Source organism: Cetorhinus maximus, chromosome 8 (genome assembly GCF_964194155.1).
Source record: "Cetorhinus maximus chromosome 8, sCetMax3.hap1.1, whole genome shotgun sequence".
Taxonomy (NCBI): domain Eukaryota; kingdom Metazoa; phylum Chordata; class Chondrichthyes; order Lamniformes; family Cetorhinidae; genus Cetorhinus; species Cetorhinus maximus.
The window spans coordinates 14975806-14998883 of NC_135886.1; the positions used below are offsets into that span (position 1 = coordinate 14975806).

Consider the following 23078-nt stretch of genomic DNA (forward strand, 5'->3'; position numbering starts at 1 on the left):
TAATCAGCAGCACTCTGGACCGTTTTCCAAACCCTGACACACGCCAAACTTGGCAAAGGGTTTTCTAGGCCTTTACAACACCCCCTTTATCACCACCAATTGGGAATGGGATACGTTGAGACTTTTCATTGAAATAATCTTTAGTGTGGGAAAACACTTGCTAAAAGAGAGTAGAACAAGCATGTGAGGACTGTGGGTAAATGCCGATTTCCCAGAAACACTGCTTACACAACTCTTCAGAGTTCTGCATGAATACAGCACTGTTCCTGCAACACATCTCAATTCTACTTGTCTTTCACGGCATGTGGACATGCCGCAGTTAAGTCGCTGGTGCAAAGGCCCGAGGTCAGTTACTATTGTAATTTCCAGTCACAATGACTGCACTGTTCTGGCACTGATCTGTATTCTGGGTGTTGCCCTTCTTATCCATGATCTGTAGCAAACACCCAGTGTACTGAGCTCCAGCAAAGCTCTGCTGCCTTATACTGATCACCCTGACTTCTTAAGGCTTTGTAGAATTTTACAACACGGAAAGAGGCTATTTGGCTCATTGTGTCTCTGCTGGTTCCTTGAACATGCTATCCAGTTAGCCCCACACCCCTGCTTTTTCTGCAGAGTCCTACAAATCTCGTTTTTTTTTCCCCAGCTAGTTATCCAATTTACTTTTGAAAGTTATTATTGAATCTGCTTCCACCACCCTTTCAGGCAGCACATTCCAGATCACAACAACTTGCTGAGTGAAGAAATTCTTCTCATCTCCCCTCTGGTCCTTTTGCCAATTATCTTAAATCTGTGTCCACTGCTTACTAACCCTTCAGCCAATGGAAACAGTTTATTTTTATTTACTCTGTCAAAACCCTTCATGATTTTGAACACCTCTATTAGATCTCCCCTGAACCTATACGCTCTAAGGAAAACGACCCCAGTTTACATAGGCTTACAATGGATATACAGCACAGAAACAGGCCATTCGGCCCAAACAGTCCATGCTGGTGTTTCTGCTCTATTCCCTTCTCCCACGTATGCTTGTTTAGCTTCCCCCTAAATGCATCTATATTTATCTCCAGCCTCTCCACATAACTGAAGTCCCTCATCCCTGGTAAGGTGCTAGTAAATCTCCTCCGCACTCTCTCCTTGATACCCTTCCTAAAGCGTGGTGCCCAGAATTGGACACAATACTCCAGTTGAGGTTTATTAACCGGTGATTTATAAAGGTGGAGCATAAATTCCTTGCTGTTGCACACTAAATCTAATTTAACAGGCTTGGACAAGTGTAGATTAATTAAGGAAAGCAGCATGGGCTTGTTAAAAACAAATTATGTTCAACTAACTTGATTAAGCCTTTTGATGAGGTAACAGAGAGGTGTGATGTGGTATATGTACATGGATATCTACAAAGTGTTTGATAAAGTGCCATATATCAGGCTTGTCAGTAAAGTTAAAAGCCATAAAGGGACAATAGCAGCATGGACACAAAGCTGAGGGAGTGACAGGAAACTGAGAGTAGTGGTGAATGGTTGTTTTTCAGACGAGAGGATGGTATATTGTGGGGCTTCCCAGGGGTCGGTATCAGGACCACTGCTTTCCTTGGTCTCTATGAATGACTTAGACTTGGGTCTGCAGGGTCACAATTTCAAAATTTGCAGAAAACACAATGTTTGGAAGTATTGAAAACTGTGAAGAGGCTAGTGATAAGCTTCAAGGGGACAAAAGCAGACTGGACGAAAGGACAGACACACGGCAGATGAAATTTAATACCAAAAAGTGTGAAATGATTCATTTTGGTGGGAAGAATGAGGAGAGGCAATATAAAATAAATTAAAATGTACAATTCTAAAGGGGGTGCAGGAACAGAGAGACTGAGGGGTATTTGAGCACAAACCATTGAGGGTGACAGGCCAGGCTGAGAAAACAGTTAGTAAAGTATTAAAACCCTGGGCTTTATAAATAGAGATATTGAGTACAAAAGGAATAAAGTTATGGTGAACTTTTATATGATACTGGTTTAACTTCAGCTGGAGAATTGTGTCCAGTTCTGTGTGCTGCACTTTAGGAAGGATGTCAAGCTCTTGGATAGAATGCAGAGGTTCCAGGGCCAACCAGCCAGATTTTCAGAGTCTCCGCGACTTTGCGACCCTTTAAAAATGGCAGACAGGACCTGTATCCAAAGTTCCCAATGCCATTTCCGACAGATCCCATTTTTGCCAGTAGGGGAAAGGGGGCAGGACATGATTCATGCAGGTTGGAAACCTGAATTCAGCAAGGCCGTTTGAATTCAGTGCTGGGTTCAACTAGACCCCATTTCCACTGCAGCAAGGGCCTTATCCCTTGGTGTGGGACTCACAAGTTTATGGAAGGGATGTAAATGCTCTCGAAGGGCAGATAAGGTATGTAGAACTGTCAAGCTATGAACTTATTTACATCCCCAGCTTTTTAAAAATTTGAAAAAAAGCCTGCCATATCTGTTCCAACAGTTACAATAGCTGTTTGTTGACATACTCTAAGGACTATCGTTATATTATTAGTAATAATTGGCTGCTTTACACAACCTACAATTATCTGAACAAGGTGTTTGTAAGTTCACAGTTTGACAGCTCAAAGAGACTAATAAAGGATTAGTTGTCGGGTTATGACTAAAAATCTGCTTATTTTGATAAGGGATTAAGGTACTTCAGGGACTTTTAAAGTTTTGAATGGGCTTTTATAAATGGGATTTTTTTAAATATAGTGAAAGCTGTAATAGATACTTAGATCTTTATTTTATTTAATCTGAATTTAGTTCTTGATGTCTGCCCATGATGGATGCTGGGTGAGCTGGTATGGAGGGAGTACTCTGGGTTGGCATAGAGTCTGTAAGGGGCCAGTGGGGTGGGTGGATGAGGGGGCATGATTTTACTTGGATGGGGAATGGGGGAGTGGTAGGGAGTGTGGGGGAATGGTAGGGAGTGTGGGGTCTGAGGGGTTAGAGAAAAGAGGGCCTAATATTTAACAAAACAACTGGGACAAAGTTCCATAAAACTGAGGCAGGCCTTTCAAATATCCTGCCTTAGTACCCAGCTATCCATGGCTGCCTCTGATCTGCATCCGGGATCAGCGGGCCCGATTCCTCCCCCATCCACCCTTCAGAGCGAAAATCCTGCCATTCGGGGCAATTTTCCCTGAGATGGGCTGTTCCCGGGAAATTTCCCAACTTGAGCCACCTGCCTTGGGAGTGAAAATCCAGCTGGATGGACTTCAGTTATGTGAATAGACTGGAGAAGCTGGGAATGTCCTCCTTAGGGAAGAGAAGATTGAGAAGAGATTTGATAGAGGTGTTCAAAATCATGAAGGATCTGGTCAGAATAGATAGAGAGAAACTGTTCCCATCGACGGAAGGATTGAGAAGCAGTGGGCACTGATTTATGGTGAATGGCAAAAAAATCCAAATGCGACTTTGGGGGAAAAACATTTTTAGACGGCGAATTGGTAGGATCTGGAATGCACTGCCTGCATTCGGGGGAGAGTCAATTGTGGCTTTCAAAAGGAAATTGGGTAATCTGGAGAGAAAAGTATTTAAAATGCTCTGGGGGAAGAGTGGGGAGTGGGACTAGATGAGTAAGAGCTGGCACAGATATAACAGGCTGAATGGCCTCCTCTGTGCCTTAACCAGTTCGTGTTTCTATTATAAAGGTCAGCATCTTATATACTTTTTAAACAGCCTTCTTGACTTATCCTGCCATCCTCAAAGATTTGTAACTGCAAAGCTCCAGGTCTCTCTCTTGCTTCACAGCTTTTAATATTTTATCATTTAGTTTGTTTTGCCTCCTCAATCTCCCTGTCAAAATCCATCACTCGGCATTTGTTCCCTCTCCTTTATACTTGGAATGGGAATAAGCTACCAATATATTTTCATAGTTTCCTTTCTTTCCATCCCACACAGTTTCCAGTTCGGTCTGGAGCAGAAGCTACATTCTAAAGACCTTTTTAAAATTGAAATCAAGCTTGTCCCCGTACTCCTTCATCCTCTGAAGCAGGGATAGCATTGGATTCTCTTTGATACAAGAGAGAAATAATCAGTGAGATTTTTGCTCCCTGGTGTATTGCTGAACCATTGATTAAGGAAGATGCCAGGTTGTATTCCTGGATGATGTGAATTAGAGAGATTGCGAGGTTCTTGAGCAAATTGATATAGGGAGTGACAAGGTATTGGAGGTGTTGGCAAGCTTAAAAGTGGACAAATCTCCAGGTCCGGATGGTTTGTCTCCCAGACTGCTGAGGGAGGCAAGGGAGGAGATCGCAGGGGCCCTGATCCAAATTTTTAATTCCTCCCTGGCTACGGGGGAGGTGCCAGTGGACTAGAGAACAGCTAATGTGGTTCTGCTATTTAAGAAGGGTTGTAGAGATAAGCCAGGGAACAACAGGCCAGTGAGTCTCACGTCAGTGGTAGGGAAACTATTGGAAAAAATTCTGAAGGAGAGAATCTATCTCCACTTGGAGAGGCAAGGTTTGATCAGGGATAGTCAGCATGGCTTTGTCAGAGGGAGGTCATGCCTAACAAATTTGATTGAATTTTTTGAGGAGGTGACCAGGTATGTAAATGAGGGTAGTGCAGTTGATGTAGTTTATATGGATTTAAGCAAAGTCTTTGACAAGGTCCCACATGGGAGACTTATAAAGAAGGCAAATGCACATGGGATACAGGGTAATTTGATAAGGTGGAATCAAAAGTGGCTTAGTTGTAGGAGACAGAGGGTGATGACAGAAGGCTGCTTTAGTGACTGGAAGCCAGTGTCCAGTGGCGTGCCACAGGGATCTGTGCTGGGTCCCCTATTATTTGTCATTTATATAAACAACATAGATGACTATGTGAGGGGTAGGATTAGTAAGTTTGCGGATGACACAAAGATTGGCTGGGTGGTTAACAGTGAAGTTGAGTGACTTGGGCTACAGGAAGATATAGATGGGATGTTCAAATGGGCAGATAAGTGGCAGATGGAATTTAACCCTGAAAAGTGTGAGGTGATATACTTTGGAAGGAGTAATTTGACAAGGAAGTATTGAATGAACGGCATGACACTAGTAAGTTCTGAGGAACAAAGGGACCTTGGCATGTGTGTCCATAGATCTCTGAAGGCAGAGGGGCATGTTAGGGGGATGGTGAAAAAGGCATATGGAACACTTGCCTTTATCAATCGAGGCATAGAAAACAGAAATAGTGAGGTCATGTTGGAGTTGTATAGAACCTTGGTGAGGCCACAGCTGGAGTACTGTGTGCAGTTCCGGTCACCACACTATAGGGAGGATGTGATTGCACTGGAGGGGGTGCGGAGGAGATTCACCAGGATGTTGCCTGGGATGAAACATTGAAGTTATGAAGAGAGGTTGGATAGACTTGGGTTGTTTTCGTTGGAGCAGAGAAGATTGAGGGGTGACCTGATCGAGGTGTACAAGATTATGAGGGGGGTGGATAGGGAGTAGCTGTTCCCCTTAGTTGAAGGGTCAGTCACAAGGGGGCATAAGTTCAAGGTGAGGGGCAGGAGGTTTAGGGTGGGGATGTGAGGAAAAACTTTTTTACCCAGAGGGTGGTGACGGTCTGGAATCTCCAGCTTTATGGAGAGAAGTGGTGGGACTGGGGGAGGGGGGAGGGGAAGAGAGAGACTGGGCTGGATCCAGAGGGGGAAGGGATGTTGGGTCAATTTGATGATTTAGCATTCCCAGTGTTTGGCTTCACATGACGGCGTTTACATCAAGAACAGGAATCTCTGAATGCAAAATGACCAGCAGATCCATTCGGCCTTCCAACATCCTGATAGTCACATGATGGAACAATAATGGAGTTATTAACTAATCACAGAGATCAAACCCTATCTATTAGCTGATATTCAGGATTGGGATGAACTTTCCTACTTTTTAAAACAGTGATTGTTTTTTAAAAGAGCAATGCAAATACAAAGCAAGTCCCCACAAACAGTAATGAGATGAATAATCAGTTAATTTGCTTTTATTGCTGGTGTTGGTTGAGTGAGGAATGTTGGTCAGAACACTGGGCCATTCCGTTGTTCTTTGGATCTTTAAATTTTACCTGAAGCATCAGAACAGGCAGAGCTGTGGGTTTTTAAAAAAATTCATTCATGGGATATGGCATCGCTGGCTGGGCCAGCATTTATTACCCACCCCTAATTGCCCTTGATCAGAGGGCAATTAAGAGTCAACCACATTCCTGTGGGTCTGGACTCACATGTAGGCCAGACCAGGTAAGGATGGCAGATTTCCTTCCCTAAAGGGTATTAGTGAACCAGATGGGTTTTTACAACAATCGACCCTCTTCCAAAGGCGACAATCCCTCGACTGGGCACTAGGTTGTCAGCCAGGATCATGCATTGGGACCTGAGCCTAGGACCCTCTGACTCTCAGACGAGAGACCTACCTGCTGAGATGGGCTGGCATATGTGCCTTGTTTTTGATAAGGTTTTTGATAGAGCAAGTTAAGGAGAAACAGTTTCTGGTGGCAGGAGGACCTAGAAGAGACAGATTGAAGGTATTTGACAAATGAGTCCGAGGCAAGATGAGGAAAGATTTTGTTTCTGCACCGAGTTGTTACCTGCAATACACCGCCTGAAAGTGGGGTGGAAGCAGATTCAATAATAACTTTCAGAGGGGAATTGGGTGAATACTTGCAGGCTATGGGGAAAGAGCAGGGGGGAATGGGACTGATGGGATAGCTCTTTAAAAGAGGCAGCACAGGCACGATGGGCTGAATGACCTCCTTCTGCGCCATGTGATTCTGTGATTCAATGTCAGGAGATGATAGGAATTCCATTTGATCATCAGTAGCCTCCGATGAACATGTAAGCCTGCAGATTGATGGGATCTTCTATGATCTCTGAACTCCCACATTTTATATTACGTTCCTTTAACTGTGCTGGCATCCGTCATGTTGAACTGATTGTTGTGAAGCAGTACTTTGCTGCAGCAAACACCCAGCAGTAACATGCACTTGATTTGAATTAAATAAATTCATTAGCTCCTTTGTAGATGACATGTAGCCCTGAATCTGTGTCTCTTCCCCCCGCCCCCCACCGACCTTGCCCCTCTCTCATCTGCAATAGGTGCTGTCTCAAAGGGTGATGGGAGTAGCTTCAATAATAACTTTCAAAAGGGAATTGGATAAATAATTGAAGTGGAAACATTTGGAGGGCTATGTGGAAAGAGCTGAAAACGTGGGACTAATTGAATAACTCTTTTAAAGAGCCAGCACAGGTGTGATGGGCCGAATGACGACCTCCTGTGCTGTAGAGTTCCACAATCTCCCTTTTGAAGCTTGCTAATTTCATCTTTACTTCCTGTTCCCTTGACCCTAATCCAGCTAAACTGCCGACCACTCAACTTTCCACCCTGACCGTAACACTGGCTGACATTTTAAGCATTTCCTCTACTTGGATGCTGTCTCCCTCTCTTTTCAAAACCCCTCTCGTAAATCCTTCCCAGCTTAAATAATCCATACTCTATCCTGGCAACTAAGCTCAATCTACAGCTTTTCTTTTCTCTCCAAAGTTCTTGAACGTGGTGTCCATAAGGAATAAGAGCAGTGGTCCATTCGGCCCTTTGAGCCTGCTCTGCTATTCAATACGATCTTCATGGCTGATCTTCAACATCAACTCCACTGTTTGATCCCTGTATCCCTTCATTCCCTTATTGTCTAAAAATTATCTCAGCCTTGAATATGCTGTGTTGTAGACCCCAAATTCAAACACCCATCTTTCCTCAACTCTGTCTGAATTTCTTAAGCTTCCATCCCTGAAATGGGCTTAACTAGAATCATGAACGATATTCTCTGTTACTGTGACCATGGTGTATTATCCCTCCTCGATCTCTCAGCAGTCTTTGATCTGCTGAAGTGCTCTGGGGTGTTTTATGTCAAGGTTGATATAGCAAAGCAAGTTTTGAAGATGATGAAGACATGAAGCATATGGTCACAAAATGAACCACCTTCACCAAGCAGATGTACGGATTCTGTGTAACACCAAGCCTAGTAACACAGCCGTCTTGCTGTGATGGTTGGTCAGGAATTATGGTGCTAAGATTCCACCTGTCAGGAATGGATCTTATTTGTCCCTTTAACTCATAATGTTCCGCTGTGGTAGCAGAAAACAAACACTTATAAAATGAGACACATCCACTTTATGTTGACAAGCAACATGGCCATTAGTCAGCACGGAGTCTCACTACACTGGAGTACAGGTGTCAGCTGTGGCTCAGTGGGTAGTGCTTTCGCCTCTGAGTCAGAGATTTGTGGGTTCAAGACTTCCTCCAGACACGAGAGACCATAATCCAGCCTTGACACTGCAGTGCAGTACCGAGGCAGAGGTTTCAGATGAGATGTTAAACTGAGGCTCCATCTGCCCCCTCAATTGAATGTAAAAGATCCCAAGGTGCCTGTTGGAAGAATAGCAGAGGATTATTTGATCGTTATCACATTATCGTTGTCACACTGCTGTTTGTGGGACCTTTATGTGCGCTGTGTAATGGGTTAGAGTGTGAGTGAGGAAGGCGTGTAAAGTGCAATGGGAATGGGGCAGCTTCAATGTGATTTGCCTGGTCAAATGTTTATTTCACCTTCAAACTTTGTGCAATGATTTTGTGGTTTCATTGCAGAAGGCCGTCAGTTCATGTTGAACAAAATCAAAAAGGGGAAGGAGTTGCTGAGGTTTATAAAAATACAGCCTGTGGTTTGCTTAACATTTCCCCTGTGCAATAATCCTTTTGATGTGCAGAACCAGTCTGTGCAGTACGCACCGGTTAAACACTGACTATCCACTCACATTTGCCACTGTGGGCCTCATTTACATCTCGCACCTCTCCTCTATCTCTGGGGTCCCGTATGCAAAATTATAAATACCACAAAGTAAAAAAACTTTTCTTTTTTTTTCTGATCAGTGTTGTCCTTCGATTGGATAGTTCAGTGAGCAATGGCTGATCTCCTATATCCCACCAGAGCGATGGACCTCCGAATCAGAACATAGACAGTGAGCGACGACATGCAATTCAACTGTAGAGGACTGCCAAACCTGACCGTGACTCCGCTCAGCATCCACTCAACAGTGATTAGAAGCTGCAGCATAGACTGATTTCCCTTCCCATCCCAGTCAAAGGCCAATTGGAATTGTGGTCATCCAAAACTCTGCCTGTATCCTTAATCATACTAAGTCCCATTTACCTATCACCTCTGTGCGCTTCAAGCAACTGAGTTAATTTAACATTACGTTCCTTGTTTTCAAATCCCTCCATGGTCTCGCCCCTTCCCTATTTCTGTGATCTCCTTCAGTCACACTATCCTCCAAGATTGCCACACTCTTTCATTCTGGGCTCATGAGAATCCCTGGTTTTAATCACTCTGCCATTGGCAGCTGTGCCTTCAGCTAGCTGGGCCTTAATTCCCCCTCTACACCTCTCTCCCCCTGCCCACCATATTACAAGAAGGATCTAATTGCCCGAGACCTGGAGAGGATATTTATGAGGATGATGCCAAGAATGGTGATTTTGGTTCTAAGAAAAGAATGGAGAGGTTGGGCTAGTTTTCTTCAGAACAGAGGAGGCTGAGGGGAGAATTATGAGGGGTCTAGACAGAGGGGTTAGGAAGGACCTGTTTGTGTTAGCAGAGAGGTCAGTAACTGGAGCCCATAGATTTAAAGTAATTGATAGAAGGACTGCGGGGAATGTTGAAAAGTTTTTTTCACTCGAAGGGTTTTGGGGGTCTGGATCTCACTGAAAGGGTGGTGGGGGCAGGAACCTGCATTAAGCTTAGAAAAGAACTTTAATTTGCAATTGAAATGCAGTAACCTACAGAGCTACAGTCCAAGAAGTGGAATGTGGGACAAAAACAGAAAATGCTGGAAAAACCCAGGCCTGGCAGCATCTGTGGAGAGAGAAACAGAGTTAATGTTTCGAGTCCATATGACCTTTCTTCAGAGCAGAATGTGGGATTGGCTGGTCAGATCATTTTCAGCTAGCACCAGTAGGGTGGCTGAATGGCCTCCTTCTGTGCCACAATTTTCATGATGCTATAGATTTTGTGCTTCCCAATGTTAGATGCAGCTGTAGGGATCATTTGAAACTGTATAATGTTCGAGTACAGCATTGGTGGGTACAGGTCTATCACTGTATAACACTGGGATACAGTACTGGTGGGGACGGGTCTGTCACTGTATAACACTGGGGTACAGTACTGGTGGGGACGGGTCTGTCACTGTATAACACTGGGGTACAGTACTGGTGGGGACGGGTCTGTCACTGTATAACACTGGGGTACAGTACTGGTGGGGACGGGTCTGTCACTGTATAACACTGGGATACAGTACTGGTGGGGACAGGTCTGTCACTGTATAACACTGGGTACAGTACTGGTGGGGACAGGTCTGTCACTGTATAACACTGGGGTACAGTACTGGTGGGGACGGGTCTGTCACTGTATAACACTGGGGTACAGTACTGGTGGGGACGGGTCTGTCACTGTATAACACTGGGTACAGTACTGGTGGGGACAGGTCTGTTACTGTATAACACTGGGGTACAGTACTGGTGGGGACAGGTCTGTCACTGTATAACACTGGGGTACAGTACTGGTGGGGACAGGTCTGTCACTGTATAACACTGGGGTACAGTACTGGTGGGGACAGGTCTGTCACTGTATAGCTCTGGGGTACAGTACTGGTGGGGACAGGTCTGTTACTGTATAACACTGGGGTACAGTACTGGTGGGGACAGGTCTGTCACTGTATAACACTGGGGTACAGTACTGGTGGGGACAGGTCTGTCACTGTATAACACTGGGGTACAGTACTGGTGGGGACAGGTCTGTTACTGTATAACACTGGGGTACAGTACTGGTGGGGACAGGTCTGTCACTGTATAACACTGGGGTACAGTACTGGTGGGGACGGGTCTGTCACTGTATAACACTGGGTACAGTACTGGTGGGGACAGGTCTGTCACTGTATAGCTCTGGGGTACAGTATTGGTGGGGACGGGTCTGTCACTGTATAACACTGGGTACAGTACTGGTGGGGATGGATCTGTCACTGTATAACATTGGGGTACAGTACTATTGGGGATGGGTCTGTCACTGTATAACATTGGGGTACAGTACTGTTGGGGACGGGTCTGTCACTGTATAACACTGGGGTACAGTACTGGTGGGGACGGATCTGTCACTGTATAACATTGGGGTACAGTACTATTGGGGATGGGTCTGTCACTGTATAACATTGGGGTACAGTACTGGTGGGAACAGGTCTGTCACTGTATAACATTGGGGTACAGTACTGGTGGGGATGGATCTGTCACTGTATAACATTGGGGTACAGTACTATTGGGGATGGGTCTGTCACTGTGTAACACTCGAGTATTGTACCTCCACTCTCCACCCTTGCCCTTCTCTTTGGTCCCTCATGTCCACACTCCCCCACCCATCCACTCCCTGCTCCCTGCCTCCCAAATCTCCTCCCCCCATCTGGCCCCTCCCACCAAAGTGGCATGAAATATCTCAAACTGTGTAATAAAAACACACATGTTACAAATACACAGCTGGTCAGTCAGTGCTAGTGGGAATAATGAATCAGTCAGATCTACATTCGAGCATTGACTGGTCTTTCCTGGTGTCAGATGCTGGAAAATCTGCCATGGTTTTGTTCTTTCTGATTTTTTAAAATCTCAAAACCTCCTGCATTGCTGCTGTTTTAATAATAGAAGTTGTGTAAATCCTATTCTTGAGGCCCCAGAATCGAGTCCTAAGCAAGCCAGCCTCCTTCCCGAGCACCTAGCTTCCGATCGTGAATAGCCTGGGCAGAAGTAAGGTTATAAACCATAAACCACTTCAACATTTAACACCCAATTGAGAAGTCAGTTGTTGGGATTGTGGTTGAGAAAAGTGCACCCTGTCCAGCAGGCTGTGTTGCTGTGTCTTACTGAGAATGCATCAATTTCTGGTGACTGTCACATGCAGGCACTTGGTGTGCAGTGTCAGCCTGGCATTTAATAAAAGTAACCAAAAGCTTTCAGACTTGATCAGATCTGAGATCTCTTGTTGAGGAAGTGATCTAATTAGAGCAACTGGCTGCAGAAAATCCATTCTCTCCCTCCCTCTCGTTGTGTCTCCGGAGGTTATTTAACTGTCTGCTGTGTACCTAGAATAGGGAGAATGTCACCACAAATATGAGATCTTGGAGCATTATTGAACCACAGTACTTGCAGTATTTTTCAATGTTTGTTGACATTTATTGCTCAGTTGCCATGAGAATAGGAAGGAAAGGGCTTCATGTTGAACTGAAGGTGCTTTGATAGTTCTTATTGGCTGCTGGGCTAGTTCAGAGAGCAATGAGTAAACCATGTTGGTGTGGAACTGGTTGGGGAAGGGGAGGGAAAGGGAAGGGAAAGATGGGGGGAGGGTGAGGCAGAGGAGAGAAGGTGATGGAGGGGGAGGTAAGAGGAGAGGGAGCATTGAGGGATGGGAGTCAGCATCTCTCTATGCAAGGCCCTTCTAATGATGAGATATTTGTCTGATTCCTTTGCAGTGATTTAGTTCTGACGAAGAGTCGGGAGTCGGGACTCAAGCGCTCACAATGTCTTCTCGCACCGGACTGCGCATGCAGCTAATGCGGGAGCAGCTACAGCAGGAGGAGCAGCGGGAGAGAGAGCAGCAGCAACAGGCAACCCTGCATTACATGCAGCAACGCATGGCAGTCAACGCCACACCTGCCATCAACGTTACCAACTCTGCCTCCTTCCAGCCCCGGCCAGTGGTTCCTGTTGAGGTTCTAAAGGTACCAGTTAACTCTCCAATTACCTCCAGGTTTCATCTCTTTCTTCAAGGCACTGCATTGTGGGGAGCAGGGCGGGGCCATAATCAAACCTGGATGTGTCCTCTCCTCTCTCACTTCCTACCCCATAAGTCATTCCCCTCTCTCCCCCCCCACCCCTCATTCCTCCTTCCTCAGCCCCTTTATCTCCCTTATTACTCTCCCTCCACCCTCTCTTTCCCCCCCCCTCTCTTCCCTATCTCACTCCCTCCTTTTGCCCCTCCTCCTCCATCCCTGCTCCTGCCCAGTACATCTCTTTCCCTCCCCCCGCCCCTCATCAGCACTGCTTTGGGATTGCCCCAAATGTATTGGTGAGTCAGAAATGGGAATATGGAAATACGCAACAGGATGGCATCTGCAAGGAACGAGAGCTCAGGTTTGGGGATGAACAATGGGGAAGAGGTTGGGGTAGAACTAGGTGTGATTCTGGCTGAGTTAACTCGTACTCTCAAAACTGTCTTTCCACATGAAACACGTGCAGAAATTGTTTACGTACCTCCTTGTTGTGTCTCCCAGAAACATCTCAAAAACACTTGACATCCATCGATAGCTTTGAAATACCATCATTGTTGTTATTTAGGCAAACACAGCAGTGCACAGCAAGAGCCCACAAACAGCCATGCAGAGGATGTGTTTTATTTTGGCCTTGTTTGAGGGAGCAGTGTTTTACCAGAACTTTGGGAGAACCTGCTGCTTATTGCCAAGTAACTCCGGTGGTTTCTTAACATTCACCTGTTTGGGCAGGAGGGGTACCTCTGACATTTCAGCACTCCCTCAGTCCTGAGTCGTAGAAGAGTCTGCCTGGGTTAAGGAGGAGATAATTGTTTGTGCAAGAGCCCAACCTTACCATGTGGAGAGTTCTGTGATTAACTGTAAATGTTTAACACTGGGAGGGGGTGAAAAAAAGGTAGGACTTGAATTTGAGGTGATTTCTGAGCGAGTGTTATAGCTTCAGCAGTTAGTGCAGTGAACTCTGACCCTCTGAAGTATAATGTAGAGAACCTAGTGCCAGCGATCAGGCTGGGAGCACAGCACGGATTTGTATCAGGAATACCGGCGTTTAGATTTCAGCCCATTTCCTTATTGCTTGTTTGCTTCAATCCACATGTTCAGAGTCATTCATTTGGATCCGTTTATAATCCCAGTCCCAGTGATTCATTCTGCTCTCTCCTATCTTCCTCTAAAATTACGTTTCATCAATCCAAGAATAAACAAAATAAAATTGGCCGGGTGGTTAACAGTGAGGTTGAGTGTCTTGGGCTACAGGAAGATATAGATGGGATGGTCAAATGGGCAGATAAGTGGCAGATGGAATTTAACCCTGAAAAGTGTGAGGTGATACACTTTGGAAGGAGTAATTTGACAAGGAAGTATTCAATGAACAGTATGACACTAGGAAGCTCTGAGGAACAAAGGGACCTTGGCGTGTGTGTCCATAGATCTCTGAAGGCGGAGGGGCATGTTAGTAGGGTGGTGAAAAAGGCATATGGGACACTTGCTTTTATCAACCGAGGTATAGATTACAGTAGTAGGGAGGTTATGTTATGTTGGAGTTGTATAGAACCTTGATGAGGCCACAGCTGGAGTACTGTGTGCAGTTCTGGTCACCACATTATAGGAAGGATGTGATTGCACTGGAGGGGGTGCAGAGGAGATTCACCAGGATGTTGCCTGGGATGAAACATTTAAGTTATGAAGAGAGGTTGGATAGACTTGGGTTGTTTTCGTTGGAGCAGAGAAGACCTGAGAGGTGACCTGATCGGGGTGTACAAGATTATGAGGGGCATGGACAGGATGGATAGGGAGTAGCTGTTCCCCTTAGTTGAAGGGTCAGTCACGAGGGGACATAAGTTCAAGGTGAGGGGCAGGAGGTTTAAGGGGGATGTGGTGATGGTCTGGAATGCACTGCCTGGGAGGGTAGTGGAGGTGGATTGCCTCACATCCTTTTAAAAAGTACGTGGATGAGCACTTGGCACGTCATAACATTCAAGGCTATGGGCCAAGTGCTGGTAAATGGGATTAGGTAGGTAGGTCAAGTGTTTCTCACGTGTCGGTGCAGACTCGATGGGCCAAAGGGCTTCTTCTGCATTCTGAGATTCAGTGAAAATTAGCAGGGGAAACAGAGCTGCCAGGGAGTCACATTAACCACCTTTGTTTAAGGGAAACTGGTTAGTGGGCAGTTAAGTTGTTTTACAAGACCAGGAGCTGCAGGGAGCTGAATGTTGCTGAACTTGAATTTCCCAGTGGGATTCATACGCTGATGACTGTGGGGAGCCTGAAGAAGCTGTAGCTTCCCCTCCGGGTAAAGGTGGCAGGAAAAGGGATCAAGCTCAGGGGAGACCTGAACAGCTACACTTTATCAGTTTCTATGGAACGAGGAGCAGGAATGGAATGAGGAATAGGGTGCAGGAGTGGGAGTAGGGGATAGGAGCAGTAGGGTCAGGGTAAGAGGCAGGAGCAGAAGCCTCATTTCCTGATCATCATGGGTTTCTAATTTGCCTGGTACTCCCTCAACACTGTCCCCATCAAACACTCCCAGGGCAGGTACAGCACAGGGTTAGATACAGAGTAAAGCTCCCTCTACACTGTCCCCGTCAAACACTCCCAGGACAGGTACAGCACGGGGTTAGATACAGAGTAAAGCTCCCTCTACACTGTCCCCATCAAACATTCCCAGGACAGGTACAGTACGGGGTTAGATACAGAGTAAAGCTCCCTCTACACTGTCCCCATCAAACACTCCCAGGACAGGTACAGCACGGGGTTAGATACAGAGTAAAGATCCCTCTACACTGTCCCCGTCAAACACTCCCAGGGCAGGTACAGCACGGGGTTAGTTACAGAGTAAAGATCCCTCTACACTGTCCCCATCAAACACTCCCAGGACAGGCACAGCACAGGGTTAGATACAGAGTAAAGCTCCCTCTACACTGTCCCCATCAAACACTCCCAGGGCAGGTACAGCACGGGGTTAGATACAGAGTAAAGCTCCCTCTACACTGTCCCCATCAAACACTCCCAGGGCAGGTACAGCACGGGGTTAGATACAGAGTAAAGATCCCTCTACACTGTCCCCATCAAACACTCCCAGGGCAGGTACAGCACGGGGTTAGTTACAGAGTAAAGATCCCTCTACACTGTCCCCATCAAACACTCCCAGGACAGGTACAGCACGGGGTTAGATACAGAGTAAAGCTCCCTCTACACTGTCCCCATCAAACACTCCCAGGGCAGGTACAGCACGGGGTTAGATACAGAGTAAAGCTCCCTCTACACTGTCCCCATCAAACACTCCCAGGGCAGGTACAGCACGGGGTTAGTTACAGAGTAAAGCTCCCTCTACACTGTCCCCATCAAACACTCCCAGGGCAGGTACAGCACGGGGTTAGATACAGAGTAAAGCTCCCTCTACACTGTCCCCATCAAACACTCCCAGGGCAGGTACAGCACGGGGTTAGATACAGAGTAAAGCTCCCTCTACACTGTCCCCATCAAACACTCCCAGGGCAGGTACAGCACGGGGTTAGTTACAGAGTAAAGATCCCTCTACACTGTCCCCATCAAACACTCCCAGGACAGGTACAGCACGGGGTTAGATACAGAGTAAAGATCCCTCCACACTGTCCAACAATATTTGCCTCTTGCACTATTAAGGGAGCACCATGCCTTCCTGAATCATTATGATATTTAAAATGGGCATTTTTACCCTAAGTTTAAGAGTAGATGTGGAACTTCCTGCTGTGAGTCACTGACTGCATTCAATTTTACAAAGCACAGGATTGCTCTTTCCCTGCAGTTTAGTTTGTTTGATATAAAGTACTGACTCAGAAGACCGCTTTCTGTGCAAAAGATCGATGTGGGAGGGGGAGGAGGAAGGCATGAGTTCCCGAAACTGGACAAAGCCAGATTTAATGCCTTAATCTGAGAGTGACATTTAATTATAAAATGAAGAACTTTTCTGACCTCAGAAATGACTGGGGGAAGGGATGGCCGAATGCGATGAAGGAAGTTTGTGTTTGGAATTTCTGACTGTGCAGTAACTTGTCTTTCTAACAAAGCACAGTCTCCAGCTCCGTCACTTGCTCATTTCATTGCTGCAACAGTGAAGAAGCTTCTATTTCTCCTTCCATCCACCAGGCAGCCCCCTGCAGTCCCTTCACCCTCTACTGCTCCATTTCCCCCCTTGTTGTCAGCTGAGGTTCAGTGGGCAGCAGTCTCGCCTTCGAGTCAGAGCGAGTGGGTTTGAGACTTGAGCATCAAACCCAGACTGACATTCCCACTTCGGTACTGAAGGGGTGCCGCCCTGTCGGAGGGTCAGTACTGAGGGAGGGCCCGTACTGAGGGAGGGCGGGTACTGAGGGAGTGCTGCACTGTCAGAGAGTCAATACGGAGGGAGTGCTGCACTGTCAGAGGGTCAATACGGAGGGAGTGCTGCACTGTCAGAGGGTCAATACGGAGGGAGTGCTGCACTGTCAGAGGGTCAATACGGAGGGAGTGCTGCACTGTCAGAGGGTCAATACGGAGGGAGTGCTGCACTGTCAGAGGGTCAATACGGAGGGAGTGCTGCACTGTCAGAGGGTCAATACGGAGGGAGTGCTGCACTGTCAGAGGGTCAATACGGAGGGAGTGCTGCACTGTTAGGTGTCAATACGGAGGGAGTACTGCACTGTTAGGTGTCAATACGGAGGGAGTGCTGCACTGTCGGAGAGACCATTACTGAGAGAGTGCTGCACCATCCCAATATACAGAAGGTGCAGACGATGAACAGGAAAATCCAAGGTTTAATGGAATGACCACCGAAAGTGTTGATGACATCACTTGTCTTTTATGGTTTATGATCATGAAATACTCTGGCCTTGTATTTCCTGAGGACCTAGGGCAGACTGCGAAGGATAGGAGATGACGCCAATGGGTCGATTAATGCTGACACATTGCTCCAAAGAAACCTTGTCAGTAATTCCATTTTTCCCATTGCAGGCTGTTCAGGGGCCATTGCTCAGATGTCCGGTTATGCCCACCACTTTGGCTGAATGTAACCTGAGCTGGTGAATGGAGTGGATGAACTGGGAATAGTAAGAAACAGGTCTGGCTGACCCTAGGAGAAACCATGCCTCAGCTTGAACCATGTCACCAGAATCTCAAACTGTTTAAAATTCATGACCTTATGTGGTGGGACCAGGCACTAAGTCTGCCTGGGGGGTGGGGCAATTACTATTTCTGCTCTGCTGTGGTGCTGGTGTAGGACCCCATACATTCATCAATCTGAGCACTCAAATAACATGTTTTGAGAATAGATAAGGGAGAACCAGTGGATGTGGTGTATTTGGATTTCAAGAAGGCTTTCGATAAGGCCCCACATAAAAGTGGGAAAAATTAAAGCACATGTGGTCAGGGTTAATAAGACCATAACACCATAAGTCATAGGAGCAGAAATTAGGCCATTCAGCCCATCTAGTCTGCACCGCCATTCAATCATGGCTGATAAGTTTCTCAACCCCATCCTCCCGCCTTCTCCCCGTAACCTTTGATCCCCTTACCAATCAAGAACCTATCTATCTCGAATATACTGGCATGGATTGAGAATTGGTTGACAGACCGGAAACAAGTATGGGAATAAATGGGTCTTTTTCCGGATGGCAGGCGGTGACTAGTGGTATACCGCAGGGATCAGTGCTTGGGCCCCAGCTATTCATGATATATATAAATGACTTGGATGAGGAAACCCAATGCAATATTTCCAAGTTTGCTGATGACACATGAGTTGTGAGGAGGATGCAAGGAGGCTTCAGGGCAATTTAGACAAGTTGTGTGTGAGCAAACACATGGCAGATGCAGTATAATGTGGATACATGTGAAGTTATACGCTTCAGTGTTAAAAACAGAAAGGCAGAATATTATTTAAACAGTGATATATTGGAAAATGTGGATGTACAATGGGATCTGGGTGTCCTTGTACACATGTCAATGAAAGTAAACAGGCAGGTGCAGCAAACAATTAGGAAGGCAAACGGTATGTTGGCCTTCATTGCAAGAGGATTCGACTTCAGAAGTTGGGATGTCTTACTGCAGTTATACAAGGCCTTGGTGAGACCACACCTGGAATTTTGCATGCAGTTTTGGCCTCCCTACCTAAGAAAGGATATACTTGCCATAGAGGGAGTGCAGCGAAGGTTCACTAGGCTGATACCGGGGATGGCAGGACTGTCATATGAGGAGAGATTGGCTCGACTAGGCCTGTATTCACTGGAGTTTAGAAGAATGAGAGGGGAACTGATTGAAAAGTATAAAATTCTAACAGGGCTAGACAGACTAGATGCAGGGAAGATGTTTCCCCTGGTTGGGGAGTCTAGAACCAGGGTCCACAGTCTCAGGATATGGGGCAGGCCATTTAGGACTGAAATGAGGAAAAGTTTCTTCACTCAGAGGGTGGTCAACAAGTGGAATTCTCTACCACAGGATGCTGTGGAGGCTGGGCCACTGAGTATATTCAAGGGAGAAATTGATATTATTTTAGATATTAGGGGCATCAAGGGGTATGGAGAGAAAGTGGGAATATGGCGTTGAGATAGAGGATCAGCCATGATCATATTGAATGGCGGAGCAGGCTCGAAGGGCTGAATGGCCTACTCCTGCTCCTAGTTTCTATGAGAGTATCACTGAAGCTGGATGTGGACAGGCTGGATATTCAGAGCGTTCTCTCAGCTAGTGAGATTGAAATGTACTGACAGAAATACTTTTCCTTGTGCCTGCAGGTTGAGACTCACCTGGAGAACCCCACCAAATATCACATCCAACAATCGCAGAGGCAGCAGGTGAAGCAATATCTCTCCACCACATTGGGCAACAAGTTTGCTGTACAGCCCCTGTCAATGGGGCACTCACACTCTGTGCAACCTTTGGCTGTCTCGCCTGGCTTGAGGAATGATCACGTGATGTCCGGCTCTACTGGAAACAGTGCCCCAAACAGCCCCATGGCCATGCTCAACATTGGCTCAAATCCTGAACAAGAGGTATGGGCCATACAGTGTCTAACAAGTTTGCAAGCAAGAAGAAATAGAATGAGAAAAGGGCTTGTACTGTTCTTCCCCATCATAAACTCTACGCGACCTCAGTTAAAGCAGTTTGGACAGAATTTGACTTTGGTAGAATTTGCTCTGTGTGTTATTGATGGGGAGAGAATATGCCACGGTTACTCTTACTGTCTAGTTAACTGCCCTGTCTGTTTCTAGATGGGCGATGTGATTGATGATATTATTAGCCTCGAATCCAGCTACAATGATGATATTCTTGGGTACACAGACCCTGCTCTACAGGCACCGAACACTGTAAGTTCTTGGAATATTAACAAACCCTCTGATATGGGACTGGGAGGTGTGGGCTTAGGAGCAAAGTCTGTGGAAAAACTACTTGCAGGAAAATCTGTTCCACCTCTGCATCTGGTGATGAAATAACCATAGGGTGTATTCCCTGAGCATGAATGCTGATGACACTGTTGAGCAATGTTTTCAGTCTTACGATGTGACGGAGTGGAGGTAGACTCCTCCCACGCAGTCCTCCAATCCCATCATTCATGGATGCTGTTTCAACAAAATATTGATCACCAATCATGACCACTATTGATCAATTCATTGATTTCACTAGAAATTCAGGTTGAGTGGGTTCTATAACAGGTGTTTGATCCTCTCCATTGGTTTATTGGTAAAGGTGAAAATGGCCCAGTGAGCCTAGAATTGGTGAATGGGCATCTCCTTATCTCTTGTTGATATTTTTTGGTTTGGGAATATTACTTGTTTATTGGTTGATTCACTCTCTGGTTGTGATTGGTTGCAGTTTTTAATATGATAATTGAGGCAATCAGGAATAAGTGACAGATGCAATAGGTGCAAAGTTTTTACTCCTTGACCTCTGGCATTGCGCACAGAGGTGCAGAAATTCTCTTGGTGCAGATTTGGTGAGGAGGTTTTGGGCTGACCAGTCACCTGATGGTGCTGGCTGGAGCCTTGGTTTGCTATCGAGTCCCAGTGTCAGTAACGTGCAGCTTGTGGGCTGTGGGTGGAGAACGAGGGGCCCTGGGTCAGCACCATCAGTTCCAGGATGTTGCAGCATCAGGCGGAGGTTGTAACCCTGAGGAAGACAGGTCCTGGATTGGTGAAGGAGTGGGTGGGGGGGGGATTGGGCCCGGACGGGAAATGCTAATCCTGACAACCCCCGCAAAAATAAAAAAAATGAAAGAAAAGCTTGCGCATATACAGCGCCTTACACAACCCCAGGATGTTCCAAAGCACTTTACAGGCAATGAAATACATTTCAAGTGTAGTCACTGTTGTAATGTAGGAAACGCGGCAGCCAATAGACGCACAGCAAGATCCCACAAACAGCAATGTGATAATGACCCACATAATCTGTTTGTGATGCTGATTGAGGGATAAATACTGACCAGCACAACGGGGTTAACACCCCTGCTCTTCTTCAAAATCGTTATGTCCGCTTGCGAGAGCAGACTGGGCCTTGGTTTAATCCCTCATCGGAAATGCGGCACCTCTGACAGTGCAGCACTCTCTCGATACTGTGCTGTGAGCATTAGGCATGGGCCTTTTCTGGAGTGGGACTTGAAGTCGCTGACCCAGCGGTGACCCACTGAACCAAGGCAGACGCTGTGACTCAGTAAATGGGATTTCAGCTGCTGAGACTGCGCAGATCATGCCTGGCACATAGTCAGCTCAAGTCAGTCCAAAAGTGCCATGTGGGGGTCCTATGGAAATCATCGAACCCTGGTTTTCGTATTAAGAAGTGTCTACTGCCAACTGCAGGCAGGCATCTAGTCGAGTAGAGGGAGGTACTTTGAATTATAGCATCAGCCATACTGTCAACAGGGAGCGGTAAATCATGTGCCCACCATTTTCGGGGCAGTAACACTCCATTTTCCACTGTTTGGAAGGCCTCAAATCCTTCCCAGAAAATCAAGACTGCTATAGATAGCAGGTTCTTGGGAACGGCTTGAGACAGAAGAACGGAATGAGAACTTTACAATGTATTGCTCCCAGGATGGAGTGCATGCACACATTTTCAAGCATTTTCCACCTGTACGCTTTTCTATTTAATTGGGCTGCAAATCAGCCGTGTTTGTGTGCAGAAGCTCAGTGCTAAATCTGAGAAATTGCCCTGGAGAATCACAGCCAAGGTTTGTTCGGTCTGTCAGTATAAGACAGCTCCTCAGTGTTGCAGTTACCAGCCCGTGCCAGCCAACACTTGTTACATTTGTCTGACACTCTCATTGCTGCCAAAGTGAATTGATCTGAATTTGTGAAAGAAGTTTGATCCAGTGATGAGATGGGAAGATTGCCTTATTTGTGGGGCCACCATTATTCTTTCAATGATATTCATCTTGGAAGGTCAGTGCGACAGCCAAGCTTGATCTGGGGAGACATGCCCTTGAGAACTGATCCTACATTCACATGTACGCTGATAACACCCAGCTCTACAGCACCTACCTCAACCAATCCGCTACCTCCATGTTGTCAGGCTGATTGGCCAACATTCAGCTTTGGAAGAACTGCAATATCCTCCAGTTGAACATTGGGAAGACTGAAGCTGCTGTTTTTAGACCCACTACAATCTCTGTAACTTTACCATTGATTCCACTCCCCATCCTGGCCACTGCCTGAGCCTGAACCAATAAAATCAATTAGCGGGTGCATGGTGAGCTGATAGGCATTAGAAAGGACAAATGAGGTAGATGAATTGGAACTGGAAGTTAGGAACTGGCTGAGAAACAGTCACAGAATAGCTGCAATATTATAGGATGCACTCCACCCTGGTTGTCCATCAGAAATGAATAATGGCTGAGACTCCCTAAATCCACTAGATGAATGTTTCTATATTGAAGTCAGTGCTCCAGTTCTCACCTGTGTGGTAGTGCATAAAATGATGGGGCCACAATTTCTTGTCCCAAAAGAATGTCTATTCTTGTTGACCTACAGCAAGGGTGTGTGATTCACTAGCTCCGTGAACCCAATGCTCAGACGTCACACTCTCCACTGTGGATATTGAAGAACTGAGAATTAGCAAGGCCCAAACTGGGCACAATCCCAGATTACTGACTCGTGGTACAGTTCCATAGGCGACAAGAAATATCCCAACACAGGAACGTTGGAGGCTGGAGGAAGTTCACCAATCAGTTGGAAAGTCTTTCTTGTACATTGTCTCGGAGTGTGAGACATAAGGAGCAAGATTTGGGTTTGGATG

At 46.2% G+C, this 23078-nt stretch overlaps 1 protein-coding gene across 7 annotated transcripts in view; it reads left to right on the forward strand.

The window, feature by feature from the left end:
• tfeb (transcription factor EB) overlaps positions 1-23078 on the forward strand; it is a 100605-nt gene that overhangs the window by 40298 nt on the left and 37229 nt on the right. For all 7 annotated transcript variants that reach the window (XM_078546492.1, XM_078546490.1, XM_078546495.1 and 4 more), the window contains 3 exons: positions 12549-12797; positions 19586-19843; positions 20063-20158. In XM_078546492.1, coding sequence (XP_078402618.1) covers positions 12597-12797; positions 19586-19843; positions 20063-20158 — 555 coding nt within the window. In that variant the 5' untranslated portion in view covers positions 12549-12596. The remainder of the gene's footprint in view (positions 1-12548; positions 12798-19585; positions 19844-20062; positions 20159-23078) is intronic.